General features: G+C 44.4%; 1 protein-coding gene across 1 annotated transcript in view; it reads left to right on the forward strand.

The window, feature by feature from the left end:
- The window catches only part of si:ch73-335l21.1 (insulin receptor substrate 1-B), a 41,780-nt gene extending 22,771 nt beyond the window's left edge, over window positions 1-19,009 (forward strand). Inside the window, exon 4 of the mRNA XM_056443467.1 lies at window positions 16,466-19,009. Coding sequence (XP_056299442.1) covers window positions 16,466-16,473 — 8 coding nt within the window. The 3' untranslated portion in view covers window positions 16,474-19,009. The remainder of the gene's footprint in view (window positions 1-16,465) is intronic.
- Window positions 19,010-26,991: the final 7,982 nt, after the last annotated feature.

Consider the following 26,991-nt stretch of genomic DNA (forward strand, 5'->3'; position numbering starts at 1 on the left):
GTGACTATTGGCCTCATTACACACATCAAAGGGCCTTTTCATGAAGCTTGTCGACACTCCAACTTAAAACCAGATAAGGGACGAGAAAGCGTGACACGGCTTTTTATGCAGCAATAGTGACGAGTCATTGGGGAGGGCCGGTTGAAGGTAAGAGTGGAGGCCTTAAGGATGTCGGGAAGGATTCATTTGAATGACGGTGGTATTATCAGAAAAAGCATGAATGAAAAGCTGAGGTTAAAAACAGTTTAAGAGTTATCAGTTTAAATATGAAGGTAGAACTAAACATAATCCGGAAAAAAAGGCCCTTTTAGTTAAAGTCTTGATGGTGTCAGATGGCTGGCAGTTGGAGCACTTCAACAGCCTATATTGTGTATATATATGCATTGGGCATTAAAAGTAATATTTTTTTAAACACTGACTCTCAAAGAGCCTTAAATTCTGTCGCAGTTGCAATAAGCGATGACTAAAGTTCACATTTTGTGTGTGTGTCTTGTTATATTGTCTGGAATTACTAGAATCACACACACACGCCTACCTGATCCATCAATATTTGATCTCTTCCTGTGTTCAAATTAAAACATAAACACCGATGGACTCAGCGAGTCATCCGACTGAAACGCGAGAATCTGGAGTCACCACGAGGATGAAGATAAGCGCCGCTCTTTGAGCCCACGTTGGATCGTTACGGCTGATAACAAAATACGTATTTAAAGGTTTAAGAGGTTAATCTGCTGATTACTTTATCGGTTATTATGACTTGATGGCGACTTCTTCTGATGCTTGTTTTGACCTAAACACCCAGAAAACAATTAGTGTTTATCATTGTTCCTTCATCAACACATCTTTGATAAATGTACACAAAACCCACATTATCGATTAGGATCATTTAGATTTTAATATTAGACTGAGGTGCGTACTGAGTGGGATGTTATACAGATACAAATAAACCAAATTAACATGAGGAGCAAATGCAACGGTACATTTCCCTGGAAGTTAAATAAGTGTCACAAAGTGGAAACAACAGAAATATGCTGAAGTTGTGACCAGAACAAATTCGACTATGTAGAAGAAGACACCAACAATTAAAAAAGTGAAAAAATAGAACTTATTTCGACAGTGAAATATAGTTCATGAAATCATGAGTGTACCTCCTCCAGTGTAACACGAGCCGTCTCAGACTGATTCATGACTGTTGGTATTCGTGGGCATTTTAATATTTGATTGTGAAGACATTTGAGCTGCTTTTAGGGGGAAACTCCTCAAATATCTGACGAGCCAGCCTATTAAATCATAATTAGATGGATTAGCACGAGACACAATGATCCAGAGTCTTTAAGGATTCTTTAGCATATTTTAAAATTGCTGTCATCTGTAGATTTACATTGTTTTTCCTCTTGCTTAATAAAATGTTTAAAAAGTAGTTGGATTAGTTTGATATGATCTTTGGTTAATTTATTCACAGATGAATGTCTCTTTTCACCAACAAGTAACTCACTTACATATGAGCCTATGAAGGGTTTACGCACCTTGCTCAAGGGCTTCTCAACAGGAGCGCCATCATATCATTTGTATGTGTGTGTTTTTTTTCTTTCTGGTGAGTTGCCCAGCTCAGCGAATGGGAATTGGGTAGTAAAGCCGCGGCTAATGACTCAGTACTCAAGTCATGCTTTGACTGACTAGCGCCTTATTTACATGCATTTGGCACACACACACACACACACACACACACACACACAGTCTCTTAGCTGTGCTGCTCTAAATAAGAAAAGCTGAGACGAATCATCCTAGCCAATCACCTTTCAGGAAGCAGGGATCAGCCAAAAGCCCCTTAACTAATGGCCAAAGTTACCTTCACTGACCTGTCTCTGGCCTACCACACACACACACACACACACACACCTCCTGTCCTTTTGTCAACACTGTCTTGCTCTTTCTGTTTCAAACAAAGCCCCTCTTGCCCCGCCATGCCTCTCTCCACTGCTCTCCAAACCTCTCTTTCTTCTCCGCCTCTTCCTGTCTTTTCTCTCTCTCCCTGCAGACTTTTTGTTCCCTTGTCTTCACTTTCACACCGGATCTTTTCTCTTTCTCTCATCACCACGTTCCGCACATTTAAGAAGCTTTCAGCCGGTCGTGTGAGAGCTCGGTTTTGTTTGCGAGAGGTTTTTCTGCCTGAATGAAAGTGCTGTGGGGTCGCTTTGCCCCGAGAGATGACTGACAGGACATGTCTGCATTGAGAGGCGTCTGCCATGGTCCGTGCCTCTTTGGGGAGGAACCTGCTGAAGCCAGTATGCAGCTCTCATTTCGTCATTGTTTAATTAATACTCAGAGTTTGATTGATGGATGTCTTCGTGTCACTTTTTAAGTCGCGCTCAAAGGAATAGTTTAATATTCTTTTGTGAGAAAATAAGGCTCAATTAATTTCTTGTCGAGACTTGAAATGATTGATTCCTCTCCCAGTAGTCCCGCGTCAACCGGCCCGCCAGGCCTCGTTGTGGGTTCCACACTTCATTGGCATTCATCCAAGAGGAATTACAAAACCCGATCTCATGTCGTCTCAAACGGGGGGGGGGGACGTGAGTTGATAACAAAAGTCGGGTGTAGGATTCATCCTCCGGTTACCATGGCGATCGCTGCCAAATTTCACGGTAAATCCATCCAGCAGTTGTTGGAATGTTTCAGTCTGAACCGACGGGTTACATTGACATGAACTCACTTTACGCGTGTGTGTGTGTGTGTGTGTGTGTGTGTGTGTGTGTGTGTGTGTGTGTGTGTGTGTGTTTCTGTGCGTTAGCTTGGCAGCGTGCCAGCTCCCTGTCCTGGCTACAGAGCGCTGATTGTGCGCTGTGGTATGGGATGCATGCCGGATTTGGAGAGCCTAAAAGAACTGAGCAGCCAACCACCAACCTACTGGGGTTACTGAGGCCAGAGGAGGAGAAAGAGGAGGAGGAGAAGGAGGAGGAGAGGAGTTTTTCGCAACACACTCCTTCTTATTTGACTGCTTTCCCCCCTCCTCCTTCCTTACACTCTCTCCCTGGAAAACACCCAAGTTTCTCTTTTTGCTTTCTGTTCTTCTCACTCTGTGTTGGTTTCCCCCGGCCTCTCTTCGGCCTCACACGTCCCTGCTCTCTCTCAGGTGATTGTGTTGACACCGCCAAAGTGTTTCTCCCCATGTTTGTGTGCATCTGACTGTGTGTGTGTGTGTGTGGCTTCGAGGCCGTCGCTCAGCTGCTCGCTCTCTAACTGGGTTTGTCTGTAAAGAGCTTAGGGCCGGTGGGCGTAGGCGAGCGCTAAGCTGATTACCGTCTACTAACGAGCCACCTCGCACATGGAGGCCGCGTGTGTGTTTGTGTGTTTGTGTGTCTACCTTGTTTGTTTATGTGGCTGCATGTGGTTTCAGTAACTGTGTGTGTGTGTTGCATCTTTAGCGAGATGGTTCAGGTGGAGCAGGTTCAGGGGACGACTGGAGGTCAGTCGGTTCCGGGGTCAGCGTCGGTGCCGGCGGGGACAACAGGGTGAGAATCCAGCGAAGGCTCCTGCAGAGGGGTCACGTGGTCGGGGTCGGATTCTAACCCCCAGTTGCTTCACTGCAGCCCACTGCTCCTTAATGACTCCGCATGGGTCAAATGTAGAGAATCCCACTGGGATGAGTAAAAGTCTACATTTCTTTTCTTTCTTTCTTTTCTCAGGGGAAGCGGCCATTAAGTTTCGTTCTTTCCCACAAAGAAAGACATGATCTTACTCGGTTGTATGAATTATGCCCAATTAGGCCATTTTAGACCAGAACAGCGTTGTTTAATAACCCCTGGCTTTAAATGAAATAAAGAAAAGTCACAAAAATAGCAGGGCTGGGTTTTTTTTACGTCAAACTCCAAGTTGTCTATTTGGGTTGAAGCTCAAATATTGTCTGCTGCTTCACTTGGTTTAGTTTTGTGCGAGTGTTCCTGGTGTTATTTTGATGACTTATTAGTATATTATTCATGGCCTCCTCCCAAGTACACAAAATAAACTACTGTAACAGCCAAGAACGATGTCATATCTTACCTACAAAATACTATTATGTACTATTTGTTCTTCGTTTACTGCTTCTAATTCTCCTCGAGTGTAACTAATACAGCTCGCAGACAGAACACCAACCAGATTTTAATTTGCGGCAGAGGATAACATTTTACAGTCGTAGGTCGCGGCTCGCAAAATCTACTCTTTAGCCTATTAAAATGTGCGAAAAAGAATAAGTCGAATGGTATTATAACCAATGTGAATGCTGAGCAGTCGGACTAACGGCTTTAGTTGGCTCGCACATGTTCATAATTACCAGTCATGATGGTTGTCAAGTGGAGTCAACGGTTTTGAGTTTATGATGGCAATAATCTGGTGTCAACATGCAGTTCCTTTTATTTATTTAAGTGTGACGTAAGAACAAAAAATGCAAACTGAACCCTTTTTTTTCGTCGCCTTAGCCAACAGATCTTGCAGCATGGGACTCTGAGGGCTTTCTGCAAAGTAGAAGTTGAGTTTATAAATTGGGTGTTTCCACTTAGCAAACCAAAAAAACCTGCGTATCATGAGGACATCTTTTTTGCATATGGATTGCTCAACTCCGACAGCCTGGAGGGAAGCTGTAGACTAAACACACACAGCCCCACGTTTCAGTTCCCTCATCCTGACGCACGGACCTGGGTCCGCGCTCGCTGCAGCTCTGTTCAGTGTGTTCAGGGAGCCAAAATGACAAGTCAAGAATTTCCTTTTCACGACAGAACATTTTCCAATCCGGACACGTGGACGGAGAGATTTTAGACGACCCCCTCACACGTCCTCGGGGCCGTTTACATGCAAACAAACGCAACATACAGCCCCATCTCGGGGCGCCTTCCACCTTTAACCTTTAGATTGCCACCTCACCTCGGCGTCGGCGCCCTTCACCGGGCCTCAGTGGCAGAACTAACGGCTTCCTGTGTTTAGCAGGGCCTTTCCTTATTGAATTGGCTGCATTGTGTCGAGTGGGTTACACGTAAGCACATGGGTTTTCTGACTGGAAATGGGTTTCTTGGGAGTTAATTGATTTATTGCATCAGGAGACACGTTTGTACCTTGTATTGCAGAACCAGGAGCACATTTAGTCAATAGTTCATTTGTGTTTGCTTTAGCATTTTTAGAGACTGAATATGTAATAAATACTTGACAGGATATTGGGTTATTCGCTTATTAGTCATTTAAAAAAACAATTATCCTTCAATATCTCACATAAGTGAACAAAAGCAGGCTTCTCATGTCTGGCATTTGACCGTGAAACGTGATGCTAATGTTAGCCGATGTTGACGCTAAATCTCTTTCCCTTGATTGAAAACGTTGTTTCCAGCTATTGATACCCATAATATTATCAGGCGGGATGTTCCAGTGTTGAACGAGTATTGTTCTAATGTAAATGGCTACTTAACAAAATGTGATGACACGCCCTTGCAGAGCTGCCAACTTGGAGTGAGATTTTGTCGGGTGACTAAAATGTTGCCGCGCACGCAGCCACACACGTTGGTGGCTCAAATATCAGGAAATTTGTATTAATGTGGCATTGTACCCATGTTGTACCCATGTTGTCCCCATGTTGTACCCATGTTGTCCCCATGTTGTACCCATGTTGTACCCATGTTGTACCCATGTTGTACCCATGTTGTCCCCATGTTGTCCCCATGTTGTACCCATGTTGTACCCATGTTGTACCCATGTTGTACCCATGTTGTCCCCATGTTGTCCCCATGTTGTACCCATGTTGTACCCATGTTGTCCCCATGTTGTCCCCATGTTGTACCCATGTTGTCCCCATGTTGTACCCATGTTGTACCCATGTTGTACCCATGTTGTCCCCATGTTGTACCCATGTTGTACCCATGTTGTACCCTGCATTCTGGCCTGGCAAAGGTCTTTTACGAGGCATCTTTGCTACCTTAAATAATTAAAATGTTTTTTAATAACTCTACTCTCATTTACAAAAACATGACTAATTCTATTGCACAAATGTCCTGTCTTTATGTTAAATTCTTTATAATACATCTTACTTGTTCAAAGAGCTGTTTGGAAACTTTTTGAGAGGCCTGCAAATAAAGTGATAAATGCTATGTGGGCAGCCTTAACAAACAATGCTCTGATGTTTTGAGCATGCAGGATACCAAGAGTGCTCTCCTGCTGTCACACGGCGAAACCGTGAGAGTTGGTAGCTCTGCCCTTGGTCTCTGGAAATGAAGCTAGCTCACTGCATTTTGTAGTTAGCCAGACATGCTAGCGTTTTTAGCGAAGTTGAAATTGACATATGTAGTTTAATACACTATTTACATTTTCTTTTGTCCTTTGGTAAGGCCTAAGAGGGCAACCACCAAAACTTAAAGGCTTATATTAGAGACCCACGCCCACTGTTTACAGCTAGCTCCAGTTACAGCGCTCACACTGAGTAGGCTATGCTACGATTAGCACGGGCAGCTAGCGCGACTGAATCTGTGGTGGATGAGACAAATATATACCAATAGAGCAACATGTGAATTGACCCCTTGCCTCTGGTTTTATTATTATCATTATTAAAACCAAACTTGAACTCTTATCTACAACAGGTTGCAGGCAGCAACATCAAAATAACCTTTTGGATTCAGGATGCTCAGCTTTTTCCATCGCCATGTGCGCCAGGATGTATTTCTGCACTTGCTGCTCATGTGCCAAAACAAAAAATGATGGGGGAACCACACCCGGCCGACACGCGTCCCCACACGTGTTTATATTCCGCTACACATGAGCGTCGGCGACGCCGTTCTCAAGGTTGTGTGCGCGTGAAGACTCGGCTGTGTGTTCATGAGCACGTCGGACCTCTTTTGACGGTTTGGGTCTCTCTTTTTTTTTAATGCTTCACGGAGACTTGATGTTCTGTTTCTGATGACTGACAGACGGCATCTGTGGAATCGACAATTACAGCCCCCACACTGCACCGCAGCCGTTACACGATGTTCTTCTCCGCTGCTGGCATCACAGCACCTAACCGGAGCATTAGAGGCCCGAATCAGCGGAGCGAGGAAATGAAACGCGCCCAGCTCTCCTGCCTGCTTATTAGTCGTACGTGGTCGGGAACAAACAAGTCGAAGATAACATGCGAAAGAAGTTCGGGGAGGGCGGCATCTGTGCATGCACCCTCCTGCGTCATGTCCCCTCTGAATTTCATTTGCCGTTGATGAAATTGTTTGTATTCATGACCAGTTCTGATCCAGAGGAGTTGAAAGAAACATGTTTTTTTTAGTGTGTGTGTGTGTGTGTTCGGTGTCGTCAGCTCGCGTATTCCTCTAGTGATGATGATGAGGGCTTGATGGTGTCCAGTTGAATGTGAATATGAATCATCGCCTCATGTCCAAAACATGACATAACGCGACCTGTTATTGAGACATCTGACACTTCATCCATGTCTCCATTTCGATGGCTTTAACTGCTCTTCTTCTTTTATCTGACGTTATATATTCTTGTTTTCAGCCACACACGCAGAGCCGTCCTTAAAGGAGCCCGTTTGCTCCAAATCACATGCCTTTAACGCAGCGGAACATTCTGCTCGCCACGCTGGTGGGACGACGGGTAGCCTTTTACCCTCCGTAGTGTGTTTTCTTCTTGTGTGGCCGAAGTAAGGAAGGAGGGGGAAAAAGGACAAGATTCTTCACGGGTCTGAAAAGTCCCATAATAAACAGTTTGGAGCCAACTTCAAACTCAATCTAGTAAATGAAGAAGAGGGGTCGAGCATGGCGAAGAGGCCAAAAACAGGGTGGAGGTGAAGACTAAGAATTAAGACTAAATATTTTCTCCTCCCGTGGAGATGAAGTGAGAGTGAGCAGCGTCGCTCGCAGAGCCGCTAGAAGGTCCGTAGATAAATATTTGTGGTGCATGTTGGCCCAGTCTGTCAGCCACGCGCACACACACTTATGCACACACACGTACAGACACCCATCCACACCGCCACTCATAGGAGTCGAAAGATAGATAGATACAGTGTGAGCGCACACATGCAGTCACAATTACTGCCCATAATATAGCAACACGTAGCAACTTAAAACGACTGGGGAAGACGTGTGTGTGTGTGTGTGTGTGTGTGTGTGTGTGTGTGTGTGTGTGTGTGTGTGTGTGTGTGTGTGTGTGTGTGTGTGTGTGTGTGTGTGTGTGTGTGTGTGTGTGTGTGTGTGTGTGTGTGTGTGTGTGTGTGTGTGTGTGTGTGTGTGTGTGTGTGTGTGTTATGAAGGGCCAGAGATGTCTCTATTAATAATTACACAATTCATCATTGGACCGGAGCAGAGGCCAGAAGCTGGCACAAGGACACACACACACGCACACAGAGGCGCTGTGAAACGCAGATTGTCATCGTTTCGTAAACACACGGGAAAAGCAAACTCAAATCCACATCGTCGGTCCCTCCTTAGTTTTCTGATCCAGAGGTTGGTCCGTTGCTCTTTGCACCCTCCGATGCTGCAGAGGGTGCATTTGGTTCAGTGGCTAAGTGACGGCCACATGTATTATTTACAGTCACGCCTTAGCGGAAAGAAGGAAGCTTTTAATTGATCTTTTGAAAGACTCTTAAGACCAACGACTAATCCGATAAAGCTTGAAGCCGATGTGACTGCAATCTGCTTTTGTTCAGTTTGTGGAGTTTTGAATTGGTAATGAACAGGACCATAAGAAATGCATTATTCAACATTGTAATATATATATATTTATATTGATATATATTTATATATATTTAAATATATATTTATATTGATATATATATTTATATATATATATATATCTTTATTTATATAACTATTTAAATATATTTATATTTATTGATTTATTCATATTTATTTATAGTTATATAACTATTTATATATATATAGTTATATTATATATATATATATCGGTTTTTGTGATCATATTGAATGATCATTTCAAGCACATAGTAATTAATAACCGACTACATGAGTTATTACTAGCATAATATAACATTGCATTGGATATCAATGGGTTTCTGTAAAAACAGAACATCAAAAAGTGAATGGTGGACTCCACCACTTACAAACGGCCATTTGGAGAGTTAATTACAGTGCAACGTAAATACAACGTACGGCTACTTCAGAAGACATGTTGACCATAAATGGTATCCAGAGTTTGATTTAAACATATATTTATATATGTATATATATATATATATATATATAAATATTCATACATCTTCAGGAATATGACTTTTTGACGATCGTGCAGAACTTTATGTTTAGTATAACTTTAGAAGACAAAGATCCCAACATGCAGTTCTGCCATCAGCCCCAGAGACCGGGAGGTTGAACTCCACTCCAGAGGACAGAATCCGCTCCGTGAATGAGATGCAATTCTTGTTTTTTACTCTTAAGTCAAATTATTTCCTTTTTGACTGGATGATGATGAAAAGCGTGTCGTGCTTCAGGAAAGGAGCCTTTTTCTTTTTTTTTAACCGATTTGATTTGATTATGAAAAAGGAGTTGTTGTCGTTTAAGATGGTGCGCTGAAGTAACCTGTAATTTTGTAAACAAATTAAACCTATCTAAATGTGTGTCCGCCACTGCAGCTGTATTTCTGGTGTCTCATAACCACCCTGAGGGTTTAGACGGGTTTATGAGCATGACACGGAAATAAAGATATCTATCCATCTTAAACACGAGAAAGCGGTGTTACTTTAACGAGGGCGTATTTGAAGGCGTCGACATTTCACATGCGAGGAATTTCCAGGATGGAAACCACGAGCAGCTTCTGCTTTTTACTTCTCCTTTTTTCCACCCTTTTGTTGTACAATTTCCAACTTAAGATTCCCAAAAGAAAGGAATCGTCCCGCTGAGACTGTTGTCCGAATTGTGCAAGGCGAGAAAATGAAATGTCTCAACAGCAGCTCCGTCGCTCAGCCGGCTTTCCTTCGAGGTGGTGCAACGACGTCTCGTGTTCCTGTCTGTCGGAGCGAGCTGGCACTCTGGAACGAGCCTTACTCGGAACCGAGGACCACACCTGCTCATGCTATTACTCTCCACTGCGTATCACTTCACTCGAGACGCCGCCGGTGTGTGTGTGTGTGTCTGTGTGTGTGTGTGTGTGTTATGCTTCCACGCTGGGGAGAAAGTGGCAGAACTGGTGGAGCGACACGGCACACGGGGCGGCGGAGAAGAGGAATGGGTGGTCCGAGTCAGCAGACAATGGAAACGTGTGCGTCGTGACGGATGGAGTGAGATAACATTCCCCAGAAGCCTTCCCGTCCTCTTGGCGCGGGCTCCTCCGTGTGTCCCGTCCAGGGACAGGACGTCCCATGTCGGGTTTCAGGACCGTCGCCAGTTTCTGCTCCACGAGGTCGCCCACGTTTCAGACGCTGTACTTACAACCGCCAGAGAAAGATTCTACTCAAACGAGGCTCAACTGTTTGTTTTTTACACGATTGCCACGAGGTCCAAAAGTCGAACGAGCACCTCGATGTTTTCCACCTCAAAGTGCTTGTTTGACTTTTGGACCGAGATTAGAAATCTTTTGCATACGAGACACTCGGTTAAATGGACATTTAATGTTTTTACTGGCGTTTGAAATGCTGTCCTATCTGAAAGTGGCATGAGGGTTTCTATGCAGCCGCGACTATTTTCTATGTTGTGCTAAATAACTGTTCATACAGGTACGGGAACAATGGGACCGCGGCTGAGGACTCCTTAAAAATAAATATGAAGATGTTTTTTCATGATTGCCGAGTAATCAAATTAGTTGGAAATTCATTTTCTGACTGTTGAATAACCGTTTCAGCTCGAGTAAATAGTGTTGTACCTGCACACACACACACACACACACACACACACACACACACACACACACACACACACACACACACACAGAGGGGCCAATGTAGGGTTCAGTAAACTCTCCGGCAGCTTCGGGTCGGTCGCTCTTATAAAATTACAAAAGAGTCTCCTGGCTGTCAACTTTGTCCGAGGATGATGTAAAGATGCTGCCGTGAGGCTGAATGTGATTCTCCCACATATGTGCTCTTCCCCCCCACTCAGCACGTGTGTGTGTGTGTGTGTGTATGTCTTCCTGTCCCCACACATTCCAGCTCTCTGTGTGCCACCACACACCCACTCAGTCTCTCCCAATGTGTCGCTGCATAATGAAACTTCCCTGCAGCCTCTCGCCTTTTATTTTCTCCTCACTCTGAATAATGAGATGATCGTGTCAAACAATCGGACACAAATCACTGCGTTTAACGAGCGAAAGCTTTTAATGCATTCGTCTTACTCCCTGACTTTCTTTCACTCTCTCGTGTGATTGCATAACACCTCGTCGCCGTCTCTACTATGTAACCTTTCGCAACCGCACACACCCGAACACACACACTGTCGTATGTCTACATAAACGACACGCTCGCACGCACACACACACCTGGATAACAGGTTGCTGTGGAGCAGTCGGAGCTGCAGGGAGAGTGATTGACAGCAGCAGCGCTTAAGGCGGGAGAGAGTGTGTGTGTGTGTGTGTGTGTCTCCGCTGCCAACTGCGTAGTGTGGAATTGTTACTGTGTGAGGTTTGGAACAGCTCGGGGGGGAGAGGGCAGAACGTGCTGCGTTCAGGGTTCTCATAATGGGGCGTTTGAAACCTCCTGGGAGGTATTGAAGGCGTTGTTGTCGCCACACTCCTCCATCGCGGACAACTGTATCAAAGCCGGCATGTTCAAGAATAATGCGTCGTCATTGTGCAACTCAAAAATGTCGGAACAACAAAAGCCAGGAGTGCAGTCCTGTGCATCTTGTTTTACACTACCCTTCAAAAGTTTGGGCTCATCCAGACAATTTCGTGTCTTCCATGAAAACTCACTTTTATTTATCAAATGAATTGAAAATTGAATAGAAAATATAGTCAAGACATTGACAAGGTTAGAAATAATGATTAATATTTGAAGTATTAATTTTGTTCTACAAACTTCAAGCTCAAAGGAAGGCCAGTTGTACAGCTTATATCACCAGCATAACTGTTTTCAGCTGTGCTAACATAATTGCACAAGGGTTTTCTAATCAGACATTAGTCTTCTAAGGCGATTATCAAACACAATGTACCATTAGAACACTGGAGTGATCGTTGATGGAAATGGGCCTCTATACACCTGTGGAGATATTTCATTAGAAACCAGACATTTCCACCTAGAATAGTCATTTACCACATTAACAATGTATACAGTGTATTTCTGATTAATGGTATCTTTATTGAAAAAACAGTGCTTTTCTTTGAAAAATAAAGACATTTCTAAGTGACCCCAAACTTTTGAACGGTAGTGTATGTCTGAGTACAATAATGCGACAGTGAAGCCGTTGTCCTGCGGGCGAGACGCCAGTGGGTTATTTAAGCTTCCCAGCGCTGCTCCCTCTGGCCGAGCGGTCGGGTCAGTTATCGACTGTAAGTGCATGAAGCCGATTAAAAACAAATTAAAACAAAAATATCTCGATATGAATGGGAGCTACTGGCGAATGCTTCGTCGTTGCCATAGCGATGTCTCTGCGCTTCCCAGAAATCCAGCATGGTGGGCGGCTACCGAGAAGCTCTTCTGCCTTTTTGGATTTTCTGTTCATGCGTTCATTTATATACAAAACAAACTGCTGCTGGTGTTTCTGCGAAAAACAAAAAGGGTCTTCCTGTTTCCCTGGAGAGGCGCGTCGCCTCCATGTTTGTTGAGAGCAGCGGGCGTCGAAGACCTAAACGTTGTTCGTCACAGATCCAATTATTTCTCCGTCGACTGAGCACTGGAAACACATGCCTACGAGGAGTTATTTGGACATTTGTCGTCGGTTATTGAAACTACAAAAACATGCGAGATGGCCCACATGGTGTGTTTTCCTCAATTTAATTTGTTGTAACATCTGTCGTCACATCTGTGGAACTCCATCGAACTGGTTGAATGTATTCTCTCTCAATCGACTCCTTGACGGTCCAAAAAGAGGAAATGTGAAAGCCGGCACTTCCCTTAAAAAAAAGAAGTCCGTCTTCTGTATCGAACCCTTATCCCCTGCAGACTTTTAAAGAGGGGGGGGTGAAAATTCATACACAAAATCTCTGACTGGTGTAAAGTCCATTTTTGTATTCATGTAGCCAAATATCACAAACCACAAATTGGCCCTGGGGGAGCTTCCTAATCAGTGCAGCATACGACACCTTCTGTCCTCAGAGGTCAGAGGTCAGGGTTGGCGTGAGAGCTGCGGCTTCGACGCCGGGAGGAATGTGTCGGCTCTCGCGGAGAAATCTCTCAAACGGCACATTTCTTTGTGCCCGAATGCACCGATTGACCTCGTCCAGCGAGGAGAGGGAAGAGGAGGTGTGCTGATGTAAGCGCAGCGAGGACTTCCAGGTCCTCTTCTCTCTGCTGCTTCTGTTTCCATTCACGGTAACCCGATGCCTCTCATAAATCTAGCGTCGGTGTCTCCTTTTAAAAATAAAAAGTGATTTAACTCAAAGTGAGGGACCAGTGGACTCGGCGGTGTGATGTGCGTCACTGAGACCGGCACCGTGTCCTGTGGGAGCCGGGGCGGCAGGGAAATGACAGACCGACGCTCGATTTACGACCAGAGAACAGGGCGGCTTTCAATTTGAGACTGTACTCGATTGAGACATCACATAGACCCAGACTCTCCTAATTACACACACACGCACACACACACACGCGCACACACACACACACGCGCACACACACAGCCGGCCAGAGAACCGTTATTGGCTGGACACAGACTGCGGAGGCAGATAGCCTAACCTCTTGATTTAAACAGTCTGGCAAGGAAAAGGGAAAGAGACGCACACACACACAGACACACACTGCCGCGGTCGTTATTACATCGATCGGCCCGCAGATGGAGAAGCGACGCAGGGAGATGAACACGATCGATGGGCAACCCCCCCCCCCGTGAGAGGGTCCGACTCGCGGAAGGGGAAGCGGGGGGGAAATAAGAAGGCACCGTTTGAAGAGAGTGGAAACGCTCGTCGTTGCAGAGAAGCGGGCGGTGTGCATTAGGATGAGGCATTGGAGAGTTGTTCCCCCTGTATAATTTCCCATGTCTGTGTTTGGTGAAAGGTCATCATTAAGTGGATGTCATCCGCATAATTATAGGTGTGTGTGTGTGTGTGTGTCCGTGGCAAAGCATCCGTGCGTGGCCGGCTCGATTTGTTTGTGTTGCTGTTTTTTCTCACTGGACGAGTGAGCCGCTCCGCTTTGGTTCTGGGCCGTCACGGCCCGGCCCGGCTGGCGGGCACCGACTGCGCCGAGGGGGGCTAAATGTAGCTCGCTGCACCAGGAAGAGGACCAACGAGAGAGAGTGAGAGAGTGAGAGAGAGAAAGAACTATAGAGTACCCTCATGCAATTAGAGAGTCAAGCACTGCTGGGAAATTTTGGGGCAGGAGACACCGGGGAGCTCTCTCTCTCTCTCTCTCTCTCTCTCTCTCTCCACTGTTCGTTATTTGGGCTGACGGCAGCCTCCGGTGTGAGTCGTCATCTCGTTTCTCAGAGCGTGTCCCCGTTTATAGGGCATCGACTAATTTTTATGGCCACGGTCGTAATCCAGCAAACTCTAAATGAACTCCACTAATTAGCTTTAAAAAAAAAAAATTAAAAAAAAAAATTATAACTTAAGAGGCGGGGCGAAGCAATTACACTGTGTGCAATAATGATTATTAACCATGCCCTCAGCAGAACAACAACATTAATAACACATGATCAATGTTGCACCCATCTAGCAGGTTAATTGCGTGTCACACCGGGTCAAATAGGGACATATATTTTATTAGTCCTATCGGTATCAAGGCATGTCAGACGTTGCACAATGTCGGGTCAGCCGGTTCATTCTGCATCATTTAATCCTGCATTCTGATTGGTCGGTTGGGTCGTAGCAAAACAGAATCATAAATCCTCAGACTGCTTCAATCAGAGGTGATAGATCAGGCTTGTGCTTTGGTATGTTCGTAGTCGTGCGTGGAAGACGATGCTGTTAGTTGATCTCGCTTAACGACCGAGTCGTTGGACCACGTGTGACGCGGCGAAACCCAAAACTCGTGTTGTTGAACGGACTTCACGAGGCGGTCAGTCGTCCTCCATGACACACGACGTGGCATAAAATGAGCAATTGTGGAGTTCCCATGCGCCAACGTCTGGAAATATTCTGTCATATGCTGACGATGCAGTCTAGCGCCATTATTTTGACCTGGAGACCAAAGATTTCACAGCGATTCACTGGCGATTGTGAACTTTTTGTTTTCCAGAAATAGCCGAGTTGATGGGGGCTCTCGGGCGTGGGTCAGATTGCTAATGCGTTTAAAGGCCGCTGACCCCTGCAATCAGCTGGTCGGGTGTCACGGTGCCAACAAGAGATTTAGATTTCACCAGGTTTCTTCTCTCGCACTTGTCGACTTTCGCCGGTGACGGCCCAAAATCACGCCGCTTGGCATGAGGGACGTTACAGAAAGGAGCTGCCATGTGACGCGTCTGCTCGCTTTACTCTGGAGAAGAATTATCATTACGGCTGCATTTCTCCGCTAATCCGGTCAGCTGAGCAACCAAGGCCAGAAAAACTTGTGAAATAACATTTAACCTTTGTTTAAAATAACACATATACGTATTTAGGCTTACAGTATATGAGCAGTTGTCATCAAATGGCAATAATAAGACTATTTGGCAATAATACGACAATTAGGCAATAATACGACTATTAGGCAGTAGTCTACAGTTTTTTGAACAAAAAACAAACAGAAAACATAAATCAGACAATAATATTCAATTTTATTCTTTCATTCTTTTGTGGTTATTTATTGTTATTACATTTTGCATACAACTGTTAATAATTATAACTTATTTCGTTGTTTTTTTAATCATTAAAAAGTATATTTATTGATTTATTTTTGGTGTGTACCTACCTAGTACAGGAAATACAGATGAGACGGACAAAACAAAGAACACAAATAAAACTCTATTAAATTATAGGCCATTTGTTGCCCCTCTCCCAGTGATATCAGGGGCAGAATTATATTTCTTCGGGGCAGTTTTGTCCTGGTGTATTTCCGACGCTGCTCACATGTCCGATGTGATCTGAGAGGCCGATCTTGCCACAAAACAACTTGCCGGGACCTCTGGGTCTGTTTTCCTTCGCCTAGGTGTCATCACTTTCTCCTTCCCCGCTGTTCCCTTTTATTGCTTCCTTCCTGTCTAAATCTGAGAGTTTTTTCCCCAGCGTGTTTGGCTTCATTGTTTATCCCTGTTGTTAGTTTTAGGGTCACTGTGTTCCTCGGATGATATGCAGACACTGATAACTTACATTAAATATTATAATTACCTTGATAAGCAAGAGAAACTGTATATAGATCCCATAATAATATTGAGTTGTTCTTCATATCTGAGTTATTGTTTATTCTGCATCTAACCGAACAACATCTCCTTTTTTCTTTCTTCAGAGTGCTGATGTCGGAGCGTCGTCCTTTGGCAAACAATCTGGTGCCACTCAGAGAGCTTCAAAGCCTCGCCTGCTCCTTCTGTGACGACCAATCACATCGAGGGAGCAGCTGGATCGGACACGCCCCTGAAGCCCTGTGACGGACTGATGGAAATGTTGTTTCTTTCTTTGCTTTTTATCTCGTCGCTTGTGGAAACCGACAGATGTGTGTGCCAAATTACATTCTTGAAAAGCTATTTGCTGCTCTCATTCAAGAGTACAAGCTAATAATTAAGGTGGATATTTAGTTTATGGATAAGAAAATTAATGGAATTATATATCTGCTCAAAAAGTGCCTCATTTTCAGATTGTAGCCATTTTACAAAAAAATTCAACTTACTAACTGAAGCGTTGAGGTTTTTCAGGAGGGTTGACGTAGTTACAGAAAAATGCAGCAGAAGATAAAGATAGGAGGGGTAGCGTTGCTGCGTTCATGTCATATGGTTTGATTCTGGTGTTTAGGGCTGAATCAATACGACACTATATATGTCAAATGTACCTCTGTCAGCCGGTTTAACATTCATAAATATGACTTGGCTGAAGTCGGAAACTGGAAAACACAATCAATCTGAACCGACATGAATGCAGCATTAATAATGATAATGGTACGAGCCAACCTGCTGGCCTTCCCGTCTACTGTGAGAAATATGAGCGTAGCCCGCGTTAGCATTCGGCTCGTTGTGACCCGTGCTGCTCTTATTCTGTCTTTTTATCTCTGTTAACTTTTTTTAACAAAGCCATACACCTAAAGTATTAAACACACAGGAAACAAAAGGCGATGCAGTAGCTCGCTAGCTAGCTTAAGCCAGCGAGGTCAGAAGACCAGATTAGCATCGCGGCCAAGGCGGAAACTTCAGCATCCTGCTGACGGCTCAGGTTCAGACCCCTGATACAAAGCCACGGTATCCCATCAGTGCTACTAGCTCCAGCCACTTGTGTCTCCTCTAATCTACTTTGTCTCAGGATGCGACATAACTTTAGGTACGAACAGCGGAGGATAGAGGGCCTATCCATAGCCATGCTAACGCTAGCTCTGTAGCGGTCAGCACACTGCGTTTAGCACAGCACAAGACGGTCTCTTCATTTTCAAATCTGTCGGTACGGAACATCAAATGGATCTGCTAATTTGTTCTCAGTTATTTTATACACTAAGGTACCAAACTGTGTCAAACTAAACACTTTTACATTTTTAAGCCGGGCGAATTGAAAGTGCTCTGACCGGAAATCCTTCTATAAGACTCCGTTTCTATCTCCCTCCCTCCTTATGTCTTTTGCTTAGCCCTTACTTTAATCTCCGCTATGCATCAGCACTTAAGTGCCTGTCTGTCCCTCTCTGTCTGTCTCTCTACCCCTTCTTAGCAGCTAGTACTAATAGGGCTGTTCTAGCAGAATATATTATTAAGTCTATTTTTGTGTCTATTTTTGTCTCTCTTGGCTGTACAGGTCTCATGAATTGACTTGTTTATGTTTGTTCGGTGAGACAATGATCCGTCAGACGACTTGACTGAAAGCCACGGCCCTAATCGGAGGAGATTTAGAATTTTTCTCATCGCCGGTTATGGAGGACTTAATTGTCGCAGGGCCATCGGTGCCAAAACGCAACAACAACAACAACAAAAAGACAGCACCTCAAGAAGCAACCTTCAGCTCTCAAGACTGGACGTATTGCTTTGTTTTGTTTTAACAAATGTGTAATTTTTTGTGTTCTGCTGTGATTGTTTTTTTGCAGCGGTGGGGTGGGGTGGGGGGGGGGGGGACATATCCGGGCCTCGCAGTCTGCCTCTGTGACACGAGGAGATAAAGGTCATCGTGTGGCGATTTAACCTTGAATTTGAACTACAACCTTGACCAGAGGGTGAGAGAAGAAATCCAGGAGAAAAGAAAGTTTTTAAAAACAGAATACACATGCATACACTCTGAGGGGCCTAGAATATAACCATGCAGCTTTATTATGAGCATATTGGCATCTGTGGTTGAAATGGGCTCTAATAGTGGTTACTAACGCAGAAGTGTGTGGAGGGGAGGGGGGGGGGGGGCAATTGGGCTCAACACATGAATCCTTTCATGCAGGCGAAACACATCGTGATGTATTTCTAATGTCTTTTGGAGATGTTCTCATATTGAAACTCAGCGGTTTTCAGCCAAAATGCTCGAGGGTGCTTTAGTTTAGAGAGTGCAAAACAACAGGCTTTCAGTCCTGAGGAATGGACTTCATCCGCCTGCCACTTTGAGCATCTCATGAACTTTTTTCTTTCTTCTTTCCTTTATCGCGATGTTTCCTTTGATTGCGTCACGGGGTAAAGCTCCCGTTTAAGCGGCGGTATGATTTCATTCATCGCATCGGACGTTCATCAAATGTGCAGGAAAGTGCTGCTGCTGTTCTAAATCGTCTTATCTCCTCCTCCGAGGGATGTTACTGAGTGGGAATATTGTGAGATTTGCCATTGATGTAGAAAATTTGACGTCTGTTGCTTTAGAAAAAAGAAAAAATCAAACAACAAAACAACTCGTGGTTTCTTTTGTTTCTGTGACTTCCTTTTTGAGTGATATAACGGGGGATGAGTGTTAGAAAGTGGGAAACAACAGCGCGACTGATTCAGGTGGCGGACGATGCGCCACTTTAAGGGGAAGTGTCTGACTCAGAGGACAAGAGCAAGTGAGGGAACCTAAGTAGACAGGGACTAACGAGGGAATGGGCAACAGGTGAGACGGGCGTGAGGCCCAGGTGAAGGGAATGAGGGACTAACGAGGTGATCAGAGGCAGGTGAGGGGAGTTGGACTGACGAGATGGGAAGCAGGATCTGGAATGACGTGATAGTTAGAGACAGGATGAAAACGACTAATAATAAAAGGGAGGTGTGGAGCTAAACTGTTACATGTGGAGAAGAAAACGGCTTATTGTTGTCCTCCTGCGCTGCGGTGGTCACCTCCACCACTCCCATTGATAAGATATGTTGCACTGCGAGCTGGCGGGTCGCCAGCGGCGTTAATCACTCGTTTTACTGGTAATTTGACCAACGTGGCGTTTGCTCCCTCGCGGGTCTTTATTAGACACTCGGTGGAATCAAATCAGCATTTATTTTTTTCCGGCTCGGTAAACCGGTGCTTTTTCTCCCCTCGTTAACATGTATGCACTCTCGTATCATCGCCGTCCACAGATGGCCAAGTAACTCAATCCGGACAGAGGCACCGTAGGAATTAATATAGATGAGAACACACACACACACACACACACACAGCAGGGATTAGGCCTGCACCTGCAGATCCTCTCACTTACCTTGTTAGCAAATAGGGTTAGTGTGGACAACAAGAAGGTGCTTGGTACCTGTAAGAGAAGAAAAGGCCCCACACACCCTCACCGGAAGGTTCTTTTGAAACCTACACTCTTCACACTCACTTACATCCTAAACACTGAGCCCCGGGGGCCTTAAGGGGGGGGGGGGGTTTCTGAGCCCTGTTTCACATCCGTTAAGAGACATTTCCTCTTTTTCTGCAGCAGTCTTGCACAATGCTGCTGATTCAGTGTCTGACTGTCCTCTCGTGTTTTCCTCGTGGATCCGCGGAGCGGCTTCGGGTCGACGTGAGAAGTCGAACGAGCTCGATTCTCATGAGCGCAGCTGCCATCTGGTTGCCGTGGCGACGGGGCAGCCACAATGCCTGCCTGCCTCGGGGGAGGCCCCGCGGCGGCAACATCTCCGGTCAAGAAGACGAGGAGTGAAAAGAGAGCGAGGAGGAGGAGGAGGAGGAGGAGGAGTTGGCTGGGGGCCAAGGCGAGAGGACACCGGGTTCAGTGGCGGTAAGGTGAGCTGGACGGAGGCCAGCAGGTGGACCGGGCCGCTGTTTCATCTGCTCGCTGTGAGGGCGTGACGCTGTGTCTACAGCAGCAGAAATAAACTCGGTAAACTCACTTGTTTGTACCCTGCAGGCCGGAATACTTGGCGCACAGCTTCACACCTCCATAAAACCCTCCACACGTGAAACAATGTGAGAGATGAGAATCGGGTGCTCAGAACTAAGGTCACACAAAGGTCACACACATTGCTCACACATCACCAGGGTGCTGCTCGGCCGAGGCGGCAGGCCACGCCGAGAACCTCGAGCATCACGGCGAGTTTACTGAGGAGACGACCACGTCAGCATCAGTTACACCCATGAGAGGGAATGGGTTGTCTTTTGCTTCAGTGTATTCTTCTTCAGTGTATTCTTCTCGACAGAAGGGGTTTTTCAAAATAAATTGGGGTGGTTATTCCTTTATATATTTCAACCCCGGGTTATTTATTTTTTTCGCACTTAAATTTGTTTGATTTGTTTAGATATATTAACATAAAAAGATAAACAAATTTCAGAGATAGACATAAATCAATACAATAAAAGGGCAAAATGATACACAAACATATATATATATACACACATAAATATACACAAATACATACAAATATATATACACATATACATACAAATATACATATACACATACAATACATATGCATACATATACATACACACATACATACACATATATATTATACACATATATATTGTATACATACACATATATACATGTACACACTTATACACATATATAGACATATATATACATATACACATTTATATATAGACATATATATATACACATATATACACACATATATATTCACACATATACACATATATATACACACATATATATATTTACACATATATATACACATATATATATTTACACATATACACATATATATACACATATATATATTTACACATATACATACACACATATATTTATACATACATACATATATACATACACACATATATATACATATACACATATATATATGTACATACATACACACATATATTTACATACATATACACATACAATACATATGCATACACATATACATACACACATATATACATACACACATATTCATCCACAGAAAAGAAAAAACAACTCCTTAGGGTGATTATCGTTTCATTTGAAAACTCCCCTTGACCTTTGACCCTGTGCCCACAACCTGCCAAATAAGAGCACAAAGTAATCCAAGAGACGAGACGAGTGTCGTACACGCTGCTCTACATGAGACCGCCTGAGACGACATCCATCACGCAGACAACACTGGTGCTGGTCATCGTGGTTGATTTTATTTGATAGGAGGATCCTTTACACGTCTGCTGAGCCCAGTAAAAACAAACTGCTCTACAAGACGTGTGACTCGGCCTCTTTAACGGGGCCGAGAGTGCTTTCTTTTTTCTTTTTTCTTTTTTTACTGGTGCAAGTTTACACCTTTTGGTCCCCAGCCTTTCCGGAGCACGAACAGTCCGTACCGCTCGGCGTCGGCAACAATACAGGAAGTCTCCCCGTCTTTATGACTTCCTCCACGGCGCAGACCCCAGGAAACCCTCTGGATGAGAGACAAGGAAATCGCTTCAGCTCCCACAGCAGATGTGGGAATGTGAACGCTATTTCACGCTCCTAAATTGCTTCCTTCCCCATCAGTCAAACGTGTTTGTCAAATACATAGCAGAAAGCGGAACGTGAGCGAAGGTACAGAAAGTGTGAAGGGCCAGATTTTTGTTTGTTTTTTCTTCCGTTTCCCCCCCTTGGAGTTGCCATAATAAACAACCTAAGTAATCGTGTTTTAGCTTAGATCAACTGACTGGTTGTTGACTGAGTCCAAAAAAGCCCTGGATTACAGTCAGAGAGCTGCAGACTGCCTCTGCTCATGCTCCAGACCTCCCCTCTGCAGGCCGCTCATGTGGGTTTTAGGGCAAAGTCAATCACTGTAGACTCAATAAAGTAAGTTGAAACACACACACACACACACATGGCCGGAGCAAGTGGGATCCGATGGTTGGGTCCATCCGCTGCATGGCATGTGATGTAATCCGAGCCACAAATACCAGAGCCCATGCAACCATGTTATAATGTATTTCCAGCTCTCTTTCCTCACCGCCCCCTCTTTCACATAGTGTACTTAGCCAAACAAAAAGCCTTTCTCTGTCTTTCCCTGCACACCCCCACACCCCAGCAACTGACGCTCACCCCCCCCCCCCTCCCCTCCTCCCCCCCTCTCTCTTGCCTCATAAGAGAAAGTTTGCCATGATGATGGATTTGTCTCTATATCGCAGGCTGCGTGTGAAATGAGCTCTGTGCCTCTGTGGCGTGTCTGAGAAAGAAGTAAAGGTTTGAACTGGGAAGGGAAAAAAAGTGCCACGTGGAGGAAGGGGGAAAACGGGGGAAAGGGGAGGAGGAGATGAGGAGATGAGGAGGGTGTTGTGTGGGGGCGTGGGGACTGTGAGGCCTCTGTACTGTTTTTCTTCTTTCTTTCTTTCTTTCCTTGAAAGCTCCCTGAAAACCGCAGACACATGGTACAGAATTCCCCTCACAGTAAGGGCAGACACACACATCCACACACACACACACACACCAGAACACACACTCTGATAGGGGCGTGTGTGTGAACCAGAAAGCACTCTGCACAAAAGGGAGCCCAGAAAGAGGGAACTTAAAAGGAGCCGGCCGACCAATGCCTTGACAACATCATATCATATCACCTTAATACTCAGCCCTATGGGAAAGGGGATGGTCTTGCTTTCCACGGGTATTGGTAGGGGGGGGGGGGGTAGTTTTGACTGACATACCTCAAACCCCCCCTCCCAGGCTCTCTTTGTGGCCCCTTTGACCTCGAGGTGTTGCTGGCTTACTGGGATAAAGGTCAAGGGTCATGTGTCGTGAATGGACCTGTTGGTATACGTGACGTGAGCTCGGTGTGTGGACCCAGCGCCGCCGCTCCCATAACGCGCTGCGCGTAGGGCACCAAGTCCTGAGGGGGCTCCACAAAATAGGCAACTAAAAAAATCCTCATAGTTATAATAATTATAATGCCGATATTATTTCAGTCTAGAAATATTAGGCACCTTTTAGGCATGTATCTCACAAAACAGGCAGAACAAGAGAGATGTTTAATCGCTCAGCACCCGCCCCCCCAACACTTCTCGGGTCGCATCGTCCTGCCGTGATGCTGTGTGGACCCAATGCCCTTGAAACTGAAGGCTTGGTTGGCTGATTGATACGGGTGGAAGCAAAAACATAAATTTTGCTCTTAATTTTAAGCTTTTTTTAAAGCTTAAAAAGACCCCCAAAAAAATCCATAACAGTAATTCTGCACTTTATCTGATCCTTTAAAGTCTTTGTTGCTTCGCGGCGCAGCCCAAGAGGACCCAGCAGCATGAGAACTACGACACCAGGTACTTCGTGCCACGTGTGGTCAATGAAATGGAGGCGTACTGCCCCCTAGTGGCGCATCTGGCATCTGCTCTCCAACTCAACCGTTGTCATCTCACAGGAATGTCCAAAACGTTCAATTTTATTTTTACACTTCTAACATATTTTCATCATAATAAATGCAAACACAAGTTTCTATACATTTTTATATTGTTTTTTTTGGTAATTTTTTCTTTTAAACGTATTGAAACATTGCACCTAACCAAAAAAATGCAATACAATAGTACTTTATTCTATTTATGCCAGACACCTGGCATGAATAGAATAAATACATTTGTACTTATTCTATTTATGCCAGACACCTGGCAGCCTCCTGCGCACACAGCTGAGCCACATTCGCCCCGATTGAAACGCTGAGCTCAGCAAAAAAAAATACAACATAACAAATGTAACTTTTGGATCCCTGAACTAAATGAATGACGACATGGTATTATGTTTGCTGGTGATGGAAACCAAGAACAAATTACAAATTACTGAGCTTCATACAGGACCTCAACGAGTGCCACTGAGTGAAAAGGGATGCAGGGCCTTAAAATGTCCCTAAACGTCAGCTCTTCATAATCCATCAACATTGACATGCTATACTTGCATTATTTTATTCTGTTTTAAAATTGAAAACAACAATAAACAATGTAATTTTGATAATACTACGCACCCTAAATAACAGTGTTCAAATAAACAAGTAATTCACTTGCAGTTAAATTCAGAAAGTAATGTTATGCTACTGAATTTGACTAAAACATCTAACAAAATGAAATATAACATTGATTTTTTTGTTTTCAATGCAACAGATGCCGTTCACGTTTATGTGATGACGATATTTCAAGTTTTCTAAGACCAAATAGTGGAATTCATCCTCTTTTTAAAGCTTTCAATACGCCCCGATGAGCACCTGGGTGTCCCTGTTCAAGAGTCTCCACCCGGGGACTTGAAGGGAAGTTTAAATCTAAAAGGCTAAAGGACTTTAAGCAATCAGAGATGGGGAAAAAGACAATTCTCATGTTACACTTTTTAAACGTCGTGGTGTCTCGGAACAATTTAGCAAAACGCCCACACAGAAAAGAAGTCCAATCGGTATTTCTAATAGAAGGGAAAGCACATGTGTTATTCATAACATTAGCAATAGCTTTGTTTCCAGGAAGCCACGACAGTGACAAGGAGCCTGAAACTGACGCAGCTAAATGGAACGCGGCGATCATTCATTTGATTATTCCAAAGGGTGAAGATAACAGAAAGTAGATTATAAAATAAGACGGGTACAATTTTAAGGGGTGTTTTTGATAGTTTACATGCAGTATTCTGTAAATGGATTATATACCCAATGAAAAAGCACGAGCTGAAATAATCCCTGTACTTGCATTAAGTTTCTCACACAGACATGTGCTTCCAACAAGGAAAATTACCTGACTCAGCACTTTTGTCAGCTCAGGGAAGGATGTGAGGTCATTCTCTCATAAATTGATATGTCCTCTAGGAATGCAACAACCATAACCACCCCTGTCTTACTGTATATGCAGATAAACTCACTTTAAAATGTATGGACAATTCAGCACATATTTCCTTTATGGCTTAAATCAATAGAAACAAACCACTCAATAACTTTTTGGCTTGGCAACGTCACTGAAAGTCCTTCAAAGAAAAAGTGGGAGGAGCTTGTCTTTCCATCTGTGACCAGAGACCGGCATGCTGAAACTCCTTGTAAGCTAGAAAGAGGAGGTGGAAAATCGGTGTCAGCACACTTAACAGCCACCGCCGGCCTGGGAATGAGGACACAAGGAATGGGAATACAATCCATTTATAAAAAGCCTCAAGTATGACCTTCTTATTCTTCTTCTTCCTCACACATTACATTATGCAAATCATTTTCCAAATGAAGCCAATGTTACACTCTGAAAATCTTCATGTTTCCACCTCTAAGCTTTCTTCCAAAGAGAATATCTCTTTAGGTATTAATAGAAATGCTCTGTTAGCGGTTATAGAACATGATATTTTAAGAATTCCTGGTATCTTGTAATGCCATGAGCGTTTTTTTACTACAATGAATGAAACCAATCTAAAGAAACTATTTCAAAGGCCATTTATTTCCTGAAGTCTAAAAGGTGTCTTCAGATTCCTTGTGCAAAAAATATTGACTTACATATATAATATACTAAAGCATGCACAAGTTGCCATATACAGTTGAATTACTTTGGTTGAATAATTGGTAGATTAACTAATAAACTACAAGACGCTCCAGGAAACTATAACCATCATAACATATCAAACTGTTAAACCTGTCAACTAATGACACTTATTAATTAACGTCATATTTTCACGTTAATAAATCATAAATTCCGTAATTTTAATTTGATCTTTTATTGGGATTTTTTGCACACGTGATGATATAAACAGGTTTCTCTCATGTCTCCATGTCGAACAGATTCCAAGGTGACAGTCGTACATACTCGAGCTCTGACAAATCCTCCCTGAGGCTCTGCCTCTTTGTGGTAGCAGTTGGCAAAACATCAGAAGCATCCAAAACCCCGCTTCCACTGCCTTCATTATCCAGGAATAAATCAACGTCTTCACTTCCAACAGCCAGCTTGTTTCCCCAAACTTCTTCAGGCCCTCTGCTGGCGTCGTCTCCACTAGGCACCGCCTCCTCGGAGTTTAAGGTCCCGTAAACCCCGCCTTCTTTTTCCTTGGGTGCGGCGGAAGCGGTAGGTGTGATCGGGGTCCGCGTCGCGGCGGTGACGTCGCTCAACGAGGCGCTTGCAGTGCCAGAGTTGTTGGTGGCCCTGACCCTGGGAGGCCGCCAGATTAAGGCGTCGATTCCGGTGTAATTGAAGCGAGTGGATTCGTTGAGCTTCTTCGCTCTCACGCGCTTGCCTCTCACGGTGTTGCTGGTGGAGCTGTGGAGCAGGTGCGCCTTCTTTGCAGACGGTTTGTTCGCGTCCGGTGCTTTGGGCTCAGATTCCGCGTCGAGCAACGCTGCCGATCCGAGATTAGGCGAGGAGGGTCTTAAAGGCGGCGTGTGGTCTTCGCCGTTTGGCTCGGTCGGGCTCATGCGGCTGCTTTTCGGTTCCCAGATCTGCAAGCTCGGAAGTTTAAAACCCCGGACTCTGACAGACTCATCCGGCTCTCCGACTTCAGTCATGTCCCCCTCAAGCGATTGAGTGCCAAATGCCTTGAGACCACCTTTTATTTTGTTGCTTCGG

This window comes from Pseudoliparis swirei, chromosome 21 (genome assembly GCF_029220125.1).
Source record: "Pseudoliparis swirei isolate HS2019 ecotype Mariana Trench chromosome 21, NWPU_hadal_v1, whole genome shotgun sequence".
NCBI classification, from domain to species: Eukaryota; Metazoa; Chordata; class Actinopteri; order Perciformes; family Liparidae; genus Pseudoliparis; species Pseudoliparis swirei.